At 42.1% G+C, this 20421-nt stretch overlaps 1 protein-coding gene across 1 annotated transcript in view; it reads right to left on the bottom strand.

The window, feature by feature from the left end:
* Nucleotides 1-20421, bottom strand: part of LOC139419808 (peripheral-type benzodiazepine receptor-associated protein 1-like) — a 193532-nt gene that overhangs the window by 50663 nt on the left and 122448 nt on the right. The window contains exons 11-13 of the mRNA XM_071169793.1: nucleotides 20323-20373; nucleotides 15245-15265; nucleotides 7539-7713 (exon numbers count right to left, since the gene is read on the bottom strand). Of these exons, the coding sequence (XP_071025894.1) occupies nucleotides 7539-7713; nucleotides 15245-15265; nucleotides 20323-20373 (247 nt within the window). The remainder of the gene's footprint in view (nucleotides 1-7538; nucleotides 7714-15244; nucleotides 15266-20322; nucleotides 20374-20421) is intronic.

The following is a 20421-nucleotide window of genomic DNA, read 5'->3' on the forward strand; positions in this document are numbered from 1 at the left end:
ATAGATGGATGGATAGATGGATGGATGTATATATGGATGGATATGGATGGATGGATGTATATATGGATGTATATATGGATGGATGGATGGATGAATGGATGTATATATGGATGGATATATAGATGGATGGATATATAGATGGATGGATATATGGATGGATGGATGTATATATGGATGTATATATGGATGGATGGATGGATGAATGGATGTATGGATGGATGGATGGATGGATGGATGTATAGATGGATGGATATATAGATGGATGGATATATAGATGGATGGATATATAGATGGATGGATATATGGAGGGATGGATATATAGATGGATGGATATATGGATGGATATATGGATGGATGGATGTATATATGGATGGATGGATGGATGGATGGAGGGATGGATATATAGATATATGGATGTATGGATATATAGATGGATATATGGATGGATATATGGATGGATGGATGGATGAATGGATGTATATATGGATGGATGGATGGATGAATGGATGGATATATGGATGGATATATAGATGGATATATGGATGGATGGATGTATATATGGATGGATGGATGTATATATGGATGGATATATGGATGGATATATAGATGGATATATGGATGGATATATGGATGGATGGATGTATATATGGATGGATGGATGTATATATGGATGGATATATGGATGGATGGATATATAGATGGATGGATGGATGAATGGATGGATAGATGGATGGATATATAGATGGATATATGGATGGATATATAGATGGATATATGGATGGATATATAGATGGATATATAGATGGATATATAGATGGATATATAGATGGATGGATGGATGAATGGATGGATAGATGGATGGATATATAGATGGATATATGGATGGATATATAGATGGATATATGGATGGATATATGGATGGATATATGGATGGATATATGGATGGATATATAGATGGATATATAGATGGATATATAGATGGATGGATGGATGAATGGATGGATAGATGGATGGATATATAGATGGATATATGGATGGATATATAGATGGATATATGGATGGATATATAGATGGATGGATGGATGAATGGATGGATAGATGGATGGATATATAGATGGATATATAGATGGATGGATGGATGAATGGATGGATAGATGGATGGATATATAGATGGATATATGGATGGATATATAGATGGATATATGGATGGATATATAGATGGATGGATGGATGAATGGATGGATAGATGGATGGATATATAGATGGATGGATGAATGAATGGATGGATAGATGGATGGATATATAGATGGATATATAGATGGATGCATGGATGAATGGATGGATAGATGGATGGATATATAGATGGATATATGGATGGATATATAGATGGATATATGGATGGATATATAGATGGATGGATGGATGAATGGATGGATAGATGGATGGATATATAGATGGATATATGGATGGATATATAGATGGATATATGGATGGATATATGGATGGATATATGGATGGATATATGGATGGATATATAGATGGATATATAGATGGATATATAGATGGATGGATGGATGAATGGATGGATAGATGGATGGATATATAGATGGATATATGGATGGATATATAGATGGATGGATGAATGGATGGATAGATGGATGGATATATAGATGGATATATAGATGGATGGATGGATGGATGAATGGATGGATAGATGGATGGATATATAGATGGATATATGGATGGATATATAGATGGATATATGGATGGATATATGGATGGATATATGGATGGATATATAGATGGATATATGGATGGATATATAGATGGATGGATGGATGAATGGATGGATATATGGATGGATGGATATATGGATGGATGGATGGATGAATGGATGGATAGATGGATGGATATATAGATGGATGGATGGATGAATGGATGGATAGATGGATGGATATATAGATGGATGAATATATGGATGGATATATGGATGGATATATAGATGGATGGATGGATGAATGGATGGATAGATGGATGGATATATAGATGGATGGATGAATGAATGGATGGATAGATGGATGGATATATAGATGGATATATAGATGGATATATAGATGGATGGATGGATGAATGGATGGATAGATGGATGGATATATAGATGGATGAATATATGGATGGATATATGGATGGATATATAGATGGATGGATGGATGAATGGATGGATAGATGGATGGATATATAGATGGATGGATGAATGAATGGATGGATAGATGGATGGATATATAGATGGATATATAGATGGATATATAGATGGATGGATGGATGAATGGATGGATAGATGGATGGATATATAGATGGATATATGGATGGATATATAGATTGATATATGGATGGATATATAGATGGATGGATGGATGAATGGATGGATAGATGGATGGATATATAGATGGATATATGGATGGATATATAGATGGATATATGGATGGATATATGGATGGATATATGGATGGATATATAGATGGATATATGGATGGATATATAGATGGATGGATGGATGAATGGATGGATATATGGATGGATGGATATATGGATGGATGGATGGATGAATGGATGGATAGATGGATGGATATATAGATGGATGGATGGATGAATGGATGGATAGATGGATGGATATATAGATGGATGAATATATGGATGGATATATGGATGGATATATAGATGGATGGATGGATGAATGGATGGATAGATGGATGGATATATAGATGGATGGATGAATGAATGGATGGATAGATGGATGGATATATAGATGGATATATAGATGGATATATAGATGGATGGATGGATGAATGGATGGATAGATGGATGGATATATAGATGGATGAATATATGGATGGATATATGGATGGATATATAGATGGATGGATGGATGAATGGATGGATAGATGGATGGATATATAGATGGATGGATGAATGAATGGATGGATAGATGGATGGATATATAGATGGATATATAGATGGATATATAGATGGATGGATGGATGAATGGATGGATAGATGGATGGATATATAGATGGATATATGGATGGATATATAGATTGATATATGGATGGATATATAGATGGATGGATGGATGAATGGATGGATAGATGGATGGATATATAGATGGATATATGGATGGATATATAGATGGATATATGGATGGATATATGGATGGATATATTGATGGATATATGGATGGATATATAGATGGATATATGGATGGATATATAGATGGATGGATGGATGAATGGATGGATATATGGATGGATGGATATATGGATGGATGGATGGATGAATGGATGGATAGATGGATGGATATATAGATGGATGGATGGATGAATGGATGGATAGATGGATGGATATATAGATGGATGAATATATGGATGGATATATGGATGGATATATGGATGGATAGATGGATGGATATATGGATGTATATATGGATGGATATATGGATGTATATATGGATGGATATATGGATGGATATATGGATGGATATATGGATGTATATGTGGATGGATATATGGATGGATATGTGGATGGATATATGGATGGATATATGGATGGATATATGGATGGATATGTGGATGGATATATGGATGTATATGTGGATGGATATATGGATGGATATGTGGATGAATATATGGATGGATATATGGATGGATAGATGGATGGATATATGGATGTATATATGGATGGATATATGGATGTATATATGGATGGATATATGGATGGATATATGGATGGATATATGGATGTATATGTGGATGGATATATGGATGTATATATGGATGGATATATGGATGTATATATGGATGGATATATGGATGGATATATGGATGGATATATGGATGTATATGTGGATGGATATATGGATGGATATGTGGATGGATATATGGATGGATATATGGATGGATAGATGGATGGATATATGGATGGATATATGGATGGATATATGGATGGATATATAGATGGATATATGGATGGATATATAGATGGATGGATGGATGAATGGATGGATATATGGATGGATGGATATATGGATGGATGGATGGATGAATGGATGGATAGATGGATGGATATATAGATGGATGAATATATGGATGGATATATGGATGGATAGATGGATGGATATATGGATGTATATATGGATGGATATATGGATGTATATATGGATGGATATATGGATGGATATATGGATGGATATATGGATGTATATGTGGATGGATATATGGATGGATATGTGGATGGATATATGGATGGATATATGGATGGATATATGGATGGATATGTGGATGGATATATGGATGTATATGTGGATGGATATATGGATGGATATGTGGATGAATATATGGATGGATATATGGATGGATAGATGGATGGATATATGGATGGATATATGGATGGATATATGGATGTATATATGGATGGATATATGGATGGATATATGGATGGATATATGGATGTATATGTGGATGGATATATGGATGTATATATGGATGGATATATGGATGTATATATGGATGGATATATGGATGGATATATGGATGGATATATGGATGTATATGTGGATGGATATATGGATGGATATGTGGATGGATATATGGATGGATATATGGATGGATAGATGGATGGATAGATGGATGGATATATGGATGGATATATGGATGGATATATGGATGGATATATGGATGGATATATGGATGGATATATGGATGGATATATAGATGGATGAATATATGGATGGATATATGGATGGATAGATGGATGGATATATGGATGGATATATGGATGGATGGATGGATGAATGGATGGATAGATGGATGGATATATAGATGGATGAATATATGGATGGATGGATATGTGGATGGATATATGGATGGATATATGGATGGATAGATGGATGGATATATGGATGGATAGATGGATGGATATATGGATGGATATATGGATGGATATATGGATGGATATATGGATGGATATATGGATGGATATATGGATGGATATATAGATGGATGAATATATGGATGGATATATGGATGGATAGATGGATGGATATATGGATGGATATATGGATGGATATATGGATGGATGGATGGATGAATGGATGGATAGATGGATGGATATATAGATGGATGAATATATGGATGGATATATGGATGGATAGATGGATGGATATATGGATGGATATATGGATGGATAGATGGATGGATATATGGATGGATATATGGATGGATATATGGATGGATATATGGATGGATATATAGATGGATATATGGATGGATATATGGATGGATAGATGGATGTATATATGGATGGATATATAGATGTATATATGGATGGATATATGGATGGATATATGGATGGATATATGTATGTATATGTGGATGGATATATGGATGGATATATGGATGGATATATGGATGGATATATGGATGGATATATGGATGGATATATGGATGGATATATGGATGGATATATGGATGGATACATGGATGGATATATGGATGGATATATGGATGGATATATGGATGGATATATGGATGGATACATGGATGGATATATGGATGGATATATGGATGGATATATGGATGGATATATGGATGGATATATGGATGGATATATGGATGGATATATAGATGGATATATGGATGGATAGATGGATGTATATATGGATGGATATATAGATGTATATATGGATGGATATATGGATGGATATATGGATGGATATATGGATGTATATGTGGATGGATATATGGATGGATATATGGATGGATATATGGATGGATATATGGATGGATATATGGATGGATACATGGATGGATATATGGATGGATATATAGATGGATATGTGGATGTATATATGGATGGATGGATGGATATATGGATGGATATATGGATGGATATATGGATGGATATATGGATGGATAGATGGATGGATAAATGGATGGATATATGGATGTATATATGGATGGATATATGGATGGATATATGGATGTATATATGGATGGATATATGGATGGATATATGGATGTATATATGGATGGATATATGGATGGATATATGGATGGATATATGGATGGATATATGGATGGATATATGGATGGATATATGGATGGATAGATGGATGGATATATGGATGGATATATGGATGGATATATGGATGGATATATGGATGGATATATGGATGGATATATGGATGGATATATGGATGGATATATGGATGTATATATGGATGGATATATGGATGGATATATGGATGGATATATGGATGGATATATGGATGGATATATGGATGGATATATGGATGGATACATGGATGGATATATGGATGGATATATGGATGTATATGTGGATGGATATATGGATGGATATATGGATGTATATGTGGATGGATATATGGATGGATATATGGATGGATATATGGATGGATATATGGATGGATATATGGATGTATATATGGATGGATATATGGATGGATATGTGGATGGATATATGGATGGATATATGGATGGATATATGGATGGATATATAGATGGATATATGGATGTATATATGGATGGATATATGGATGGATATGTGGATGGATAGATGGATGGATATATGGATGGATATATGGATGGATATATGGATGGATATATGGATGGATATATCGATGGATATATGGATGGATATGTGGATGGATATATGGATGGATATATGGATGGATATATGGATGGATATATGGATGGATATATGGATGGATATATGGATGGATATATGGATGGATATGTGGATGGATATATGGATGGATAGATGGATGGATATATAGATGGATATATCGATGGATATATAGATGGATATATGGATGGATATATGGATGGATATATGGATGGATATATGGATGGATATATGGATGGATATATGGATGGATATATGGATGGATACAGTAGGGACTTTAAGGGATACTTTAAAGCCAGCTGTTGCCAGGTTTACAAAATATCATGTTCTCATATGGGTCTGCATCAAAGTGAATTTATCAAGTGGAATCCCTTTCAAACTCAATCACGGCAAATGTAATACATTCCTACTATCTACATGGAGATCCACAGTTGGAACAAACACTTTACTTTAGCTATCTTCAGTGTAAAATGCATCTTGGTATAAACTATAGACCACATGGGTCGACTGTGTCTGAGGGAGATTCGGTAGTAGTATTTGAAAGGAGGCCGAGGGGGCATACGAAGGCCTTATGAAAATATACATTTATTGGGATGGAAAGTGTATATCATGAGGGGAATAAAAGTGAGTATGAGGAACGTATTAGTCTCATTACGGTAATATGATATGGTTGTCATAGTTATGGTGATATCATGGGAATAACAGTTGCCCAATGGTGTGCAATAGTGTCATTACGGTAATATGATATGGTTATAATAGTTATGGCGATATCATGGGAATAACAGTTGCCCAATGGTGTGCAATAGTGTGATGACGGTAATAATGGTCGCTATGGTTACCTCCGGTGAGGCCCACCCCGTTGGTCAGATGGCAGAGAGGGGGGTTAGTGAGGATGGTGGAGCCAGACAGGTCCAGTTTGCCAGCCTGTAGTCTGAAGGTCTCCAGCTCATGGCTGAGCAGGCTGAACTGTTCACTCTGGCTGTGACACTTATCCTCCAACTCCCGCACCTTAGACTGAAGAGCACAGAGACAAAAAAAATATATAAGTACAGGTTTATATCGTTCCTTTCCATTTAATTTCTAAACCTCTGAAATCATATATATATATATATTTTTTTTTTTTACATTTAGCTCACAATAAATAACCTCAATAATCACGCAGTGCGATAGAGCAGCAAGCTATAGCTCAGTGAGGAAAGACGAGTGTCGAGCGCCAGATGCAACTGTAATGTTGCGGGTGGGGAGAGAGGGTGGAGGGTGGAGGCTTGGTTTGGAGTGCTGAGCCTCGTGATGTCAAAGCACTATGTGTATTAGGCCCAGAGAATTGTACCTACTGAGGAGCGGCTTCTACGGACAAACTTTTAATGTCTTTGAACTTCAGAGTCGGCTTAAAGTTGGACCAGAGGAGCTAGCTAACAGAGCCAGAATTAAAAAGTGCCTTATCTTTTAGTAGTTGATACATCCAATGTGCCCTAACTAGCATTGAAAAAGTTGAACCATTCTTCGTTGATAAAACATCTCTCTATCTATCTATTGAATCACGCTTGAAACTTCAGTAGGGTACAGCTACGCTTCAGAGGAGGAGCTACAGCTACGCTTCGGAGGGGGAGGGGCTACAGCTACGCTTTGGAGGGGGGAGGGGCTACACTTCGAGGGGGGAGGGGCTACGCTTCGGAGGGGGGGAAGGGCTACGCTTCGGAGGGGGGAAGGGCTACGCTTTGGAGGGGGGAGGGGCTACAGCTACGCTTCAGAGGAGGGGCTACAGCTACGCTTCAGAGGAGGGAGGGGCTACAGCTACGCTTCGGAGGGGGAGAGGCTACAGCTACGCTTCGGAGGGGGAGGGGCTACAGCTACGCTTTGGAGGGGGGAGGGGCTACACTTCGAGGGGGGAGGGGCTACGCTTCGGAGGGGGGAAGGGCTACGATTCGGAGGGGGGAGGGGCTACAGCTACGCTTCAGAGGAGGGGCTACAGCTACGCTTCGGAGGGGGAGGGGCTACAGCTACGCTTCGGAGGGGGAGGGGCTACAGCTACGCTTTGGAGGGGGAGGGGCTACAGCTACGCTTTGGAGGGGGGAGGGGCTACGCTTCGGAGGGGGGGAAGGGCTACGCTTCGGAGGGGGGAAGGGCTACGCTTTGGAGGGGGGAGGGGCTACAGCTACGCTTCAGAGGAGGGGCTACAGCTACGCTTCAGAGGAGGGAGGGGCTACAGCTACGCTTCGGAGGGGGAGAGGCTACAGCTACGCTTCGGAGGGGGAGAGGCTACAGCTACGCTTTGGAGGGGGGAGGGGCTACACTTCGAGGGGGGAGGGGCTACGCTTCGGAGGGGGGAAGGGCTACGCTTCGGAGGGGGGAAGGGCTACGCTTCGGAGGGGGGAGGGGCTACAGCTACGCTTCAGAGGAGGGGCTACAGCTACGCTTCGGAGGGGGAGGGGCTACAGCTACGCTTCGGAGGGGGAGGGGCTACAGCTACGCTTTGGAGGGGGGAGGGGCTACACTTCGAGGGGGGAGGGGCTACGCTTCGGAGGGGGGAGGGGCTACGCTTCGGAGGGGGGAAGGGCTACGCTTCGGAGGGGGGAGGGGCTACAGCTACGCTTCAGAGGAGGGGCTACAGCTACGCTTCGGAGGGGGGAGGGGCTACAGCTACACTTCAGAGGGGGAGGGGCTACAGCTACACTTCAGAGGGGGAGGGGCTACAGCTAAGCTTCAGAGGAGGAGGGGCTACAGCTACGCTTCGAAGGGGTAGGGGCTACAGCTACGCTTCGAAGGGGGAGGGGCTACAGCCTACACCCACAAACACTGGCAAAGCTGTTCAGCTGGCAGGCAGACACTGGAGGAAGTTTCTGATTGACAGAGGGAGGGCTTTGCCTAGGTGCCCTGTAGATTTTTTTTGTGGACTGAAAGAAAATGCTTGAACGTAAAAAAATAAATATTAACCGGTTTCCATGGTTTTAAAATAACGGTTCTGTTTTGGAACAGTATAGAACACTTTGTTCCAAGCTCTGATTCTGCTTCTTGAAAATGTCTGTTATTTTCTGGAAACAGTTCCAACCCCTGATTATAACATGCAAACACTCACTTACAATTACAATAATTTGTAAAAAATGTAATTAAAAAGACAAAAAAGGTAGGAAAAGGAGGGTGGAGGGTGAGTAACAGGTTTCAAGGCCTAAGTAGGAGGTGTTGGTTTTATGGGTAAGGTGACAAACAGAATCTGAAGTGTAGCTAGTGTAGTTTGCCGCGTGGTCGTGCAGCGCTCACAGTCACTCTAGCAAAGCCATTACATAGCCACAGCTGAGTCAGAACACTCTACAGAATGAATGCTCTACAGGGTTTATAGAATGCTCTACAGGGTGTACAGAATGCTCTACAGGGTTTATAGAACGCTCTACAGGGTGTACAGAATGCTCTACAGGGATTATAGAATGCTCTACAGGGATTATAGAATGCTCTACAGGGTTTATAGAATGCTCTACAGGGTGTACAGAATGCTCTACAGGGATTACAGAATGCTCTACAGGGGTTATAGAATGCTCTACAGGGTTTACAGAATGCTCTACAGGGATTATAGAATGCTCTACAGGGTTTACATAATGCTCAACAGGGTTTATAGAATGCTCTACAGGGTTTATAGAATGCTCTACAGGGATTATAGAATGCTCTACAGGGTTTATAGAATGCTCTACAGGGTTTACAGAATGCTCTACAGGGTTTACAGAATGCTCTACAGGGTTTATAGAATGCTCTACAGGGTTTACAGAATGCTCTACAGGGTTTATAGAATGCTCTACAGGGTTTATAGAACGCTCTACAGGGTGTACAGAATGCTCTACAGGGATTATAGAATGCTCTACAGGGTGTACAGAATGCTCTACAGGGTTTATAGAATGCTCTACAGGGTGTACAGAATGCTCTACAGGGATTACAGAATGCTCTACAGGGGTTATAGAATGCTCAACAGGGTTTACAGAATGCTCTACAGGGTTTACAGAATGCTCTACAGGGATTATAGAATGCTCTACAGGGTTTACATAATGCTCTACAGGGTTTATAGAATGCTCTACAGGGATTATAGAATGCTCTACAGGGTTTATAGAATGCTCTACAGGGTTTACAGAATGCTCTACAGGGTTTACAGAATGCTCTACAGGGTTTATAGAATGCTCTACAGGGTTTACAGAATGCTCTACAGGGTTTATAGAATGCTCTACAGGGTTTATAGAACGCTCTACAGGGTGTACAGAATGCTCTACAGGGATTATAGAATGCTCTACAGGGTGTACAGAATGCTCTACAGGGTTTATAGAATGCTCTACAGGGTGTACAGAATGCTCTACAGGGATTACAGAATGCTCTACAGGGGTTATAGAATGCTCAACAGGGTTTACAGAATGCTCTACAGGGTTTACAGAATGCTCTACAGGGATTATAGAATGCTCTACAGGGTTTACATAATGCTCTACAGGGTTTATAGAATGCTCTACAGGGTTTATAGAATGCTCTACAGGGATTATAGAATGCTCTACAGGGATTATAGAATGCTCTACAGGGTTTATAGAATGCTCTACAGGGTTTACAGAATGCTCTACAGGGTTTACAGAATGCTCTACAGGGTTTATAGAATGCTCTACAGGGTTTACAGAATGCTCTACAGGGTTTATAGAATGCTCTGCTCTACAGGGTTTATAGAATGCTCTACAGGGTTTACAGAATGCTCTACAGGGTTAATAGAATGCTCTACAGGGTTTACAGAATGCTCTACAGGGTTTATAGAATGCTCTACAGGGTGTACAGAATGCTCTACAGGGTTTACAGAATGCTCTACAGGGTTTATAGAATGCTCTACAGGGTGTACAGAATGCTCTACAGGGTTTACAGAATGCTCTACAGGGTTTACATAATGCTCTACAGGGTTTATAGAATGCTCTACAGGGTTTATAGAATGCTCTACAGGGTGTACAGAATGCTCTACAGGGTTTATAGAATGCTCTACAGGGTTTATAGAATGCTCTACAGGGTTTATAGAATGCTCTACAGGGTTTATAGAATGCTCTACAGGGTGTACAGAATGCTCTACAGGGATTACAGAATGCTCTACAGGGGTTATAGAATGCTCTACAGGGTTTACAGAATGCTCTACAGGGATTATAGAATGCTCTACAGGGTTTACATAATGCTCTACAGGGTTTATAGAATGCTCTACAGGGTTTATAGAATGCTCTACAGGGATTATAGAATGCTCTACAGGGTTTATAGAATGCTCTACAGGGTTTACAGAATGCTCTACAGGGTTTACAGAATGCTCTACAGGGTTTATAGAATGCTCTACAGGGTTTACAGAATGCTCTACAGGGTTTATAGAATGCTCTACAGGGTTTATAGAACGCTCTACAGGGTGTACAGAATGCTCTACAGGGATTATAGAATGCTCTACAGGGTGTACAGAATGCTCTACAGGGTTTATAGAATGCTCTACAGGGTGTACAGAATGCTCTACAGGGATTACAGAATGCTCTACAGGGGTTATAGAATGCTCAACAGGGTTTACAGAATGCTCTACAGGGTTTACAGAATGCTCTACAGGGATTATAGAATGCTCTACAGGGTTTACATAATGCTCTACAGGGTTTATAGAATGCTCTACAGGGATTATAGAATGCTCTACAGGGTTTATAGAATGCTCTACAGGGTTTACAGAATGCTCTACAGGGTTTACAGAATGCTCTACAGGGTTTATAGAATGCTCTACAGGGTTTACAGAATGCTCTACAGGGTTTATAGAATGCTCTACAGGGTTTATAGAACGCTCTACAGGGTGTACAGAATGCTCTACAGGGATTATAGAATGCTCTACAGGGTGTACAGAATGCTCTACAGGGTTTATAGAATGCTCTACAGGGTGTACAGAATGCTCTACAGGGATTACAGAATGCTCTACAGGGGTTATAGAATGCTCAACAGGGTTTACAGAATGCTCTACAGGGTTTACAGAATGCTCTACAGGGATTATAGAATGCTCTACAGGGTTTACATAATGCTCTACAGGGTTTATAGAATGCTCTACAGGGTTTATAGAATGCTCTACAGGGATTATAGAATGCTCTACAGGGATTATAGAATGCTCTACAGGGTTTATAGAATGCTCTACAGGGTTTACAGAATGCTCTACAGGGTTTACAGAATGCTCTACAGGGTTTATAGAATGCTCTACAGGGTTTACAGAATGCTCTACAGGGTTTATAGAATGCTCTACAGGGTTTATAGAATGCTCTACAGGGTTTATAGAATGCTCTACAGGGTTTACAGAATGCTCTACAGGGTTAATAGAATGCTCTACAGGGTTTACAGAATGCTCTACAGGGTTTATATAATGCTCTACAGGGTGTACAGAATGCTCTACAGGGTTTACAGAATGCTCTACAGGGTTTATAGAATGCTCTACAGGGTGTACAGAATGCTCTACAGGGTTTACAGAATGCTCTACAGGGATTACAGAATGCTCTACAGGGTTTACAGAATGCTCTACAGGGTTTATGGAATGCTCTACAGGGATTATAGAATGCTCTACAGGGTTTTCAGAATGCTCTACAGGGTTTATAGAATGCTCTACAGGGTTTATAGAATGCTCTACAGGATTTATAGAATGCTCTACAGGGATTATAGAATGCTCTACAGGGATTACAGAATGCTCTACAGGGTTTATAGAATGCTCTACAGGGTGTTCAGAATGCTCTACAGGGTTTATAGAATGCTCTACAGGGTTTATAGAATGCTCTACAGGGTGTACAGAATGCTCTACAGGGTTTACAGAACTCTCTACAGGGTGTACAGAATGCTCTACAGGGTTTATAGAATGCTTTACAGGGTGTACAGAATGCTCTACAGGGTGTACAGAATGCTCTACAGGGTGTACAGAATGCTCTACAGGGTTTATAGAATGCTCTACAGGGTGTACAGAATGCTCTACAGGGTGTACAGAACTCTCTATAGGGTGTACAGAACTCTCTACGGGGTTTAGCGTCAGACCCCAGTAAGTTTCTATAAGTGGCTGGTTTCGCTTCTTGTTGTGGTGGGAGTTTCCTGGTACTGATGTGACAGGGGCCTGCAGCTACATGAAACAGACACAAGCGAGCGCACTGACACACACACACACACACACACGTCTTAACACAGCTTCCTGTCAAACCTGTCAAACCAAACACCAAGCAAAGCGTGTACCAAATGACTGCTAGCATGAACCAAGTCAAATGGGGACAGACAGCAAGTAGATCCAACTGACTACACAGAATGTGAATAGAATTTCCCATTCTCTTACGAGATTTGAGTCACTGTGCTGCTCACTGTAAAACAGATCAAGCTCCCAATAGAGAGACTGGGTTAAACTACTTTGAGATGAGAGAAAGACAATAGATATAGTGAGGAGAGAGGAGACAGAGAAGCCCCACTATGTTAGGGTCAAAGCTCGACTGCCTAAGAAAGCAGGCTAACTCTATCTTAACACCCTGAGCTTAAATCCCAAGCCAATTCTCCTATGACCAAGGTTCCGTGCACTCAGCCCAGCGGGGTACTGGAGTCCGTGCCATAGATACACTCTAATCTAGCAGCAGAGTCACTCGGCCCCGGGCTTTTTCACACACACACACACACACTGCTCACGCAGACATGCATACACACACAAACACACATGCTGCTCGCGCAGACATGCATACACACACAAACTGCTTGTAGTCCAGCAATAGGCCTGAACCCCCCCACCACACACATAAACACACACACACACTGCTCGCGTACACACGCACACACTGCTCGCGCACACACACACACACACACACACACACACACACACACACACACACACACACACACACACACACACACACACACACACACACACACACACACACACACAAAAGCCGGAATCAAAGGAACTCTCTGTGTCCACACAAAGGGATTATTTAAAATGGACAAAATTAACACTAGGCCTGTATGTAACTGATTGAAACACACAGCTGTGTAGGAAAAGGCACATAGTACAGTACTAAACCTGTCTGGAGCCTGTCGCCTTACAGAGAGCACAAATCAGCATGCTCACGCTGTAGTCAAAGCCTGCTACAACATTATAGACCACCTCCACTGTAGCTAGAGAACATTAGAGGCCATCTTTGCCTTTCCATAAATACCTCCCTAGAAACAACTACCATCAGGCTATCACCGGCGCTGACGTTTACATTTGTCCTTCATTCTAAAACTAATGAGCCGCTAACTTGCTGCACTGACACCTGTGTCTATGGGTTTGTAGAAGTTGGGAACGGGGTGGTTGAGGTTGGGATCATGGTGGTCTAGGTTGGGAACGGGGTGGTTGAGGTTGGGAACGGGGTGGTTGAGGTTGGGAACGGGATGGTTGAGGTTGGGAACGGGATAGTTGAGGTTTGGGAACGGGATAGTTGAGGTTTGGGAACGGGGTGGTTGAGGTTGGGAACGGGGTGGTTGAGGTTGGGAACGGGGTGGTTGAGGTTGGGAACGGGGTGGTTGAGGTTGTTGCTGGTACCTGCATGGAGTCCAATGTAGTCTGGTTAGCAGGAAAATAAAGAACACAAAGCACAACAGAAAAAGCACTTTAAAAACAAACTCATGCTTGTGAAACGGTGAGTTGAGGAAAGAACGCATGGTTAATTGGCTAAAAATCACACAATCAGAGTCCAGGTTCTCAGAGAGAAGGCTGTGTCTGTAAATGCTAGAGATAGATACAGTATCTATCCTGTCTGTTTCTCTGATCTCTCAAGCATTGTCTCTCTCTGTCCTCCGTACCAAACTTCTATCTTGTCTGTTTCTATGATCTCTCTAGCATGTCTCTCTCTGTCCTCCGTACCAAACTTCTCTCCTCTGAAAAGAGAGAGCGGGCTTTTACAAGCGTTGTTTTTTTCGTTTTGAGAGAAAGAGGAAGCGAGAAGGATCGAGAGAGACAGTAGGAGGAATAGTTAATGAGCAATTCCAACCAATCAGGAGAGTAACGGCACTGTAGAAAACGCCCTCTGCAATACACGCTGAATCAAGTCCTAGAATAGAATATTTACACACACACACACACACACACACACACACACACACACACACACACACACACACACACACACACACACACACACACACACACACACACACACACACACACACACACACACACACACACACACACACACACACACACACACACACACACAAAATAAGCCATTCATTAAGATAATCAGGCTGTTGAATGTTCTTTTATCGTTATGTCTTTGGGAGCCAATCAGCAGGATGAGGATTTAAACTGAGCCAGTGATCCTGACAAACAATAATATTGTAAGTCTTAATATGAATTAAATATAGTTGTCATGGGCCATGTGGGTTCCCTATATGTTCAAAAGTACACTAAAAACACAGTCTCAGCATATAAGCATAAATAAACTTGCCAAGGAAGGTAGCTAGCATAACAGACATCTGTTAAAACTGCCAACTGTCATATTATCCAGCCGTCAGGTAAGTGCTAGCTAGTACAACACGAGGGCAGGTTGGTGATATAATAACGTCTCTATGCTGACAGGGGTGTAAACTACATCAAGGACTGATAAGGTATTCACACTGCATCAGCCACTAAGGGAAGTGTGTGTGTGTTGGGGTGATGATAGTGTGTGTGTGTGTGTGTTGGGGTGATGATAGTGTGTGTGTGTGTTGGGGTGATGATAGTGTGTGTGTGTGTTGGGGTGATGATAGTGTGTGTGTGTGTTGGGGTGATGATAGTGTGTGTGTGTGTTGGGGTGATGATAGTGTGTGTGTGTGTTGGGGTGATGATAGTGTGTGTGTGTTGGGGTGATGATAGTGTGTGTGTGTTGGGGTGATGAGACATATCTGTATGAAAAGTCAATGATGTAGCTCCATCTAATCAGAGCGTTACTTCTCATGTGCCTATGTGTGCCTTCCTAGATCCACACCGACAGACTCTAAACTACCACACTTCACCCCTGACTTCTCTGGGGAGAGACAGAAAGTGACTTCTACTAGTTATTGTGGCTTGGACAAATATTGACACGTTACTTGCGAGAGAGCTACTTCACCTCAATCTCGTTAGCCAACATTATGGCTGTATACTATATATTATTTTGTATTTGTATTTATTATGGATCCCCATTAGTTCCTGCCAAGGCAGCAGCTACTCTTCCTGGGGTTTATTATGGACCCCCATTAGTTCCTGCCAAGGCAGCAGCTACTCTTCCTGAGGTTTATTAGGGATCCCCATTAGTTCCTGCCAAGGCAGCAGCTACTATTCCTGGGGTTTATTATGGATCCCCATTAGTTCCTGCCAAGGCAGCAGCTACTCTTCCTGGGGTTTATTATGGATCCCCATTAGTTCCTGCCAAGGCAGCAGCTACTCTTCCTGAGGTTTATTAGGGATCCCCATTAGTTCCTGCCAAGGCAGCAGCTACTCTTCCTGGGGTTTATTATGGATCCCCATTAGTTCCTGCCAAGGCAGCAGCTACTCTTCCTGGGGTCCAAACATTTTAAGGCACTCATCAACCAAACACTTTTTTGCATCATATAACATTATTACACCACTACATATCTACAATACAAAATTTATAAAACCACCATACAACAATGTATGTGTGTGTATAGAGTGCGTGTGTATGCATGTCTGTTCCTGTGTGTGTATCTCTTCCCAGTCCCCACTGTTCCATAAGGTGTATTTGTATCTGTTTTTAAATCTGATTCTACTACTTGCATCAGTTACCTGATGTGGAATAGAGTTCCATGTAGTCATGGCTCTATGTAGTACTGTGGAATAGAGTTCCATGTAGTCATGGCTCTGTGTTGTACTGTGCACCTCCCATAGTCTGTTCTGGACTTGAGGATTGTGAAGAGACCTCTGGTGGCATGTCTTGTGGGGTATGGATGGGTGTCTGAGCTGTGTGCTAGTAGTTTAAACAGACCTCTGGTGGCATGTCTTGTGGAGTATGGATGCGTGTCTGAGCTGTGTGTTAGTAGTTTAAAAAGACCTCTGGTGGCATGTCTTGTGGGGTATGAATGGGTGTCTGAGCTGTGTGCTAGTAGTTTAAACAGACCTCTGGTGGCATGTCTTTGTGGGGTATGGATGGGTATCTGAGCTGTGTGCTAGTAGTTTAAACAGACCTCTGGTGGCATGTCTTGTAGGGTATGGATGGGTATCTGAGCTGTGTGCTAGTAGTTTAAACAGACCTCTGGTGGCATGTCTTGTAGGGTATGGATGGGTGTCTGAGCTGTGTGCCAGTAGTTTAAACAGACCTCTGGTGGCATGTCTTGTAGGGTATGGATGGGTATCTGAGCTGTGTGCCAGTAGTTTAAACAGACAGCTTGGTGCATTCAACATGTCAACACTTCTTACAAAAACAAGTAGTGAGGAAGTCAATCTCTCCTCCACTTTGAGCTACGAACGATTTACATGATAATATTAGCTCTCAGTGTATATTTAAGGACCAGCCATGCAGCCCTGTTCTGAGCCAATTGTAATTTTCAGAGGTACCTCTTTGTGGCACCTGACCACACAACTGAAGTCCAGGTGTGACAAAACTAGGCTCTGTAGGACCTGCCTTGTGGATAGTGTTGTTGAAAAGGCAGAGCAGCGCTTTATTATAGACAAACTTCTACCCATCTTAGCTGCTGTTGTATCAACATATTGAATATTGACACGTTACCCGCAAGAGAGCTGCTTCACCTCAGTCGCATTAGCCAACATTAGTGCTTATTAGTAACTGGAATAATCAATGTTATAAATGTGCCAAGTGCAGCGTCTGGTTGCTCCTCATTACACACCACAGACCAGCAGCGTCTGGTTGCTCCTCATTACACACCACAGACCAGCAGCGTCTGGTTGCTCCTCATTACACACCACAGACCAGCAGCGTCTGGTTGCTCCTCATTACACACCACAGACCAGCAGCGTCTGGTTGCTCCTCATTACACACCACAGACAAGAAGCGTCTGGTTGCTCCTCATTACACACCACAGACCAGCAGCGTCTGGTTGCTCCTCATTACACACCACAGACCAGCAGCGTCTGGTTGCTCCTCATTACACACCACAGACCAGCAGCGTCTGGTTGCTCCTCATTACACACCACAGACCAGCAGCGTCTGGTTGCTCCTCATTACACACCACAGACCAGCAGCGTCTGGTTGCTCCTCATTACACACCACAGACAAGAAGCGTCTGGTTGCTCCTCATTACACACCACAGACCAGCAGCGTCTGGTTGCTCCTCATTACACACCACAGACCAGCAGCGTCTGGTTGCTCCTCATTACACACCACAGACCAGCAGCGTCTGGTTTCTCCTCATTACACACCACAGACCAGCAGCGTCTGGTTGCTCCTCATTACACACCACAGACCAGCAGCGTCTGGTTGCTCCTCATTACACACCACAGACCAGCAGCGTCTGGTTGCTCCTCATTACACACCACAGACCAGCAGCGTCTGGTTGCTCCTCATTACACACCACAGACCAGCAGCGTCTGGTTGCTCCTCATTACACACCACAGACCAGCAGCGTCTGGTTTCTCCTCATTACACACCACAGACCAGCAGCGTCTGGTTGCTCCTCATTACACACCACAGACCAGCAGCGTCTGGTTGCTCCTCATTACACACCACAGACCAGCAGCGTCTGGTTGCTCCTCATTACACACCACAGACCAGCAGAGTCTGGTTGCTCCTCATTACACACCACAGACCAGCAGCGTCTGGTTCCTCCTCATTACACACCACAGACCAGCAGCGTCTGGTTGCTCCTCATTACACACCACGGACCAACACATATTCTTTACATCAACAACATAGGTATTACTACACAAATTATTGTAAGACCTCTTATACACTATATTAGGCCCAGCCTTTGGAACTTTGGTTTTCCTAGATTTGGCAATGATATTGTGATCACTACAACCAGGCCTCAGCACCACAGAACTACAACAACCAGACCTCAGCACCACAGAACTACAACAACCAGGCCTCAGCACCACAGAACTACAACAACCGAACTCAGCACCACAGAACTACAACAACCGAACTCAGCACCACAGAACTACAACAACCAGACCTCAGCACCACAGAACTACAACAACCAGACCTCAGCACCACAGAACTACAACAACCAGACCTCAGCACCACAGAACTACAACAACTGAACTCAGCACCACAGAACTACAACAACCAGACCTCAGCACCACAGAACTACAACAACCAGACCTCAGCACCACAGAACTACAACAACCAGACCTCAGCACCACAGAACTACAACAACCAGACCTCAGCACCACAGAACTACAACAACCAGACCTCAGCACCACAGAACTACAACAACCGAACTCAGCACCACAGAACTACAACAACCAGGCCTCAGCACCACAGAACTACAACAACTGAACTCAGCACCACAGAACTACAACAACCAGACCTCAGCACCACAGAACTACAACAACCTGACCTCAGCACCACAGAACTACAACAACCAGACCTCAGCACCACAGAACTACAACAACCAGACCTCAGCACAACAGAACTACAAAAACCAGACCTCAGCACCACAGAACTACAACAACCAGATCAGACTTACCTCCAGCATCTGTACCACTCCCTCATGCTCCCTCTTGGCAAAAAACTCCGCCTGTTGAATGGAAAGATAAGCACTATTTATTTAATAATTCTACTCACA

This window comes from Oncorhynchus clarkii, chromosome 10, assembly GCF_045791955.1.
Source record: "Oncorhynchus clarkii lewisi isolate Uvic-CL-2024 chromosome 10, UVic_Ocla_1.0, whole genome shotgun sequence".
NCBI classification, from domain to species: Eukaryota; Metazoa; Chordata; class Actinopteri; order Salmoniformes; family Salmonidae; genus Oncorhynchus; species Oncorhynchus clarkii.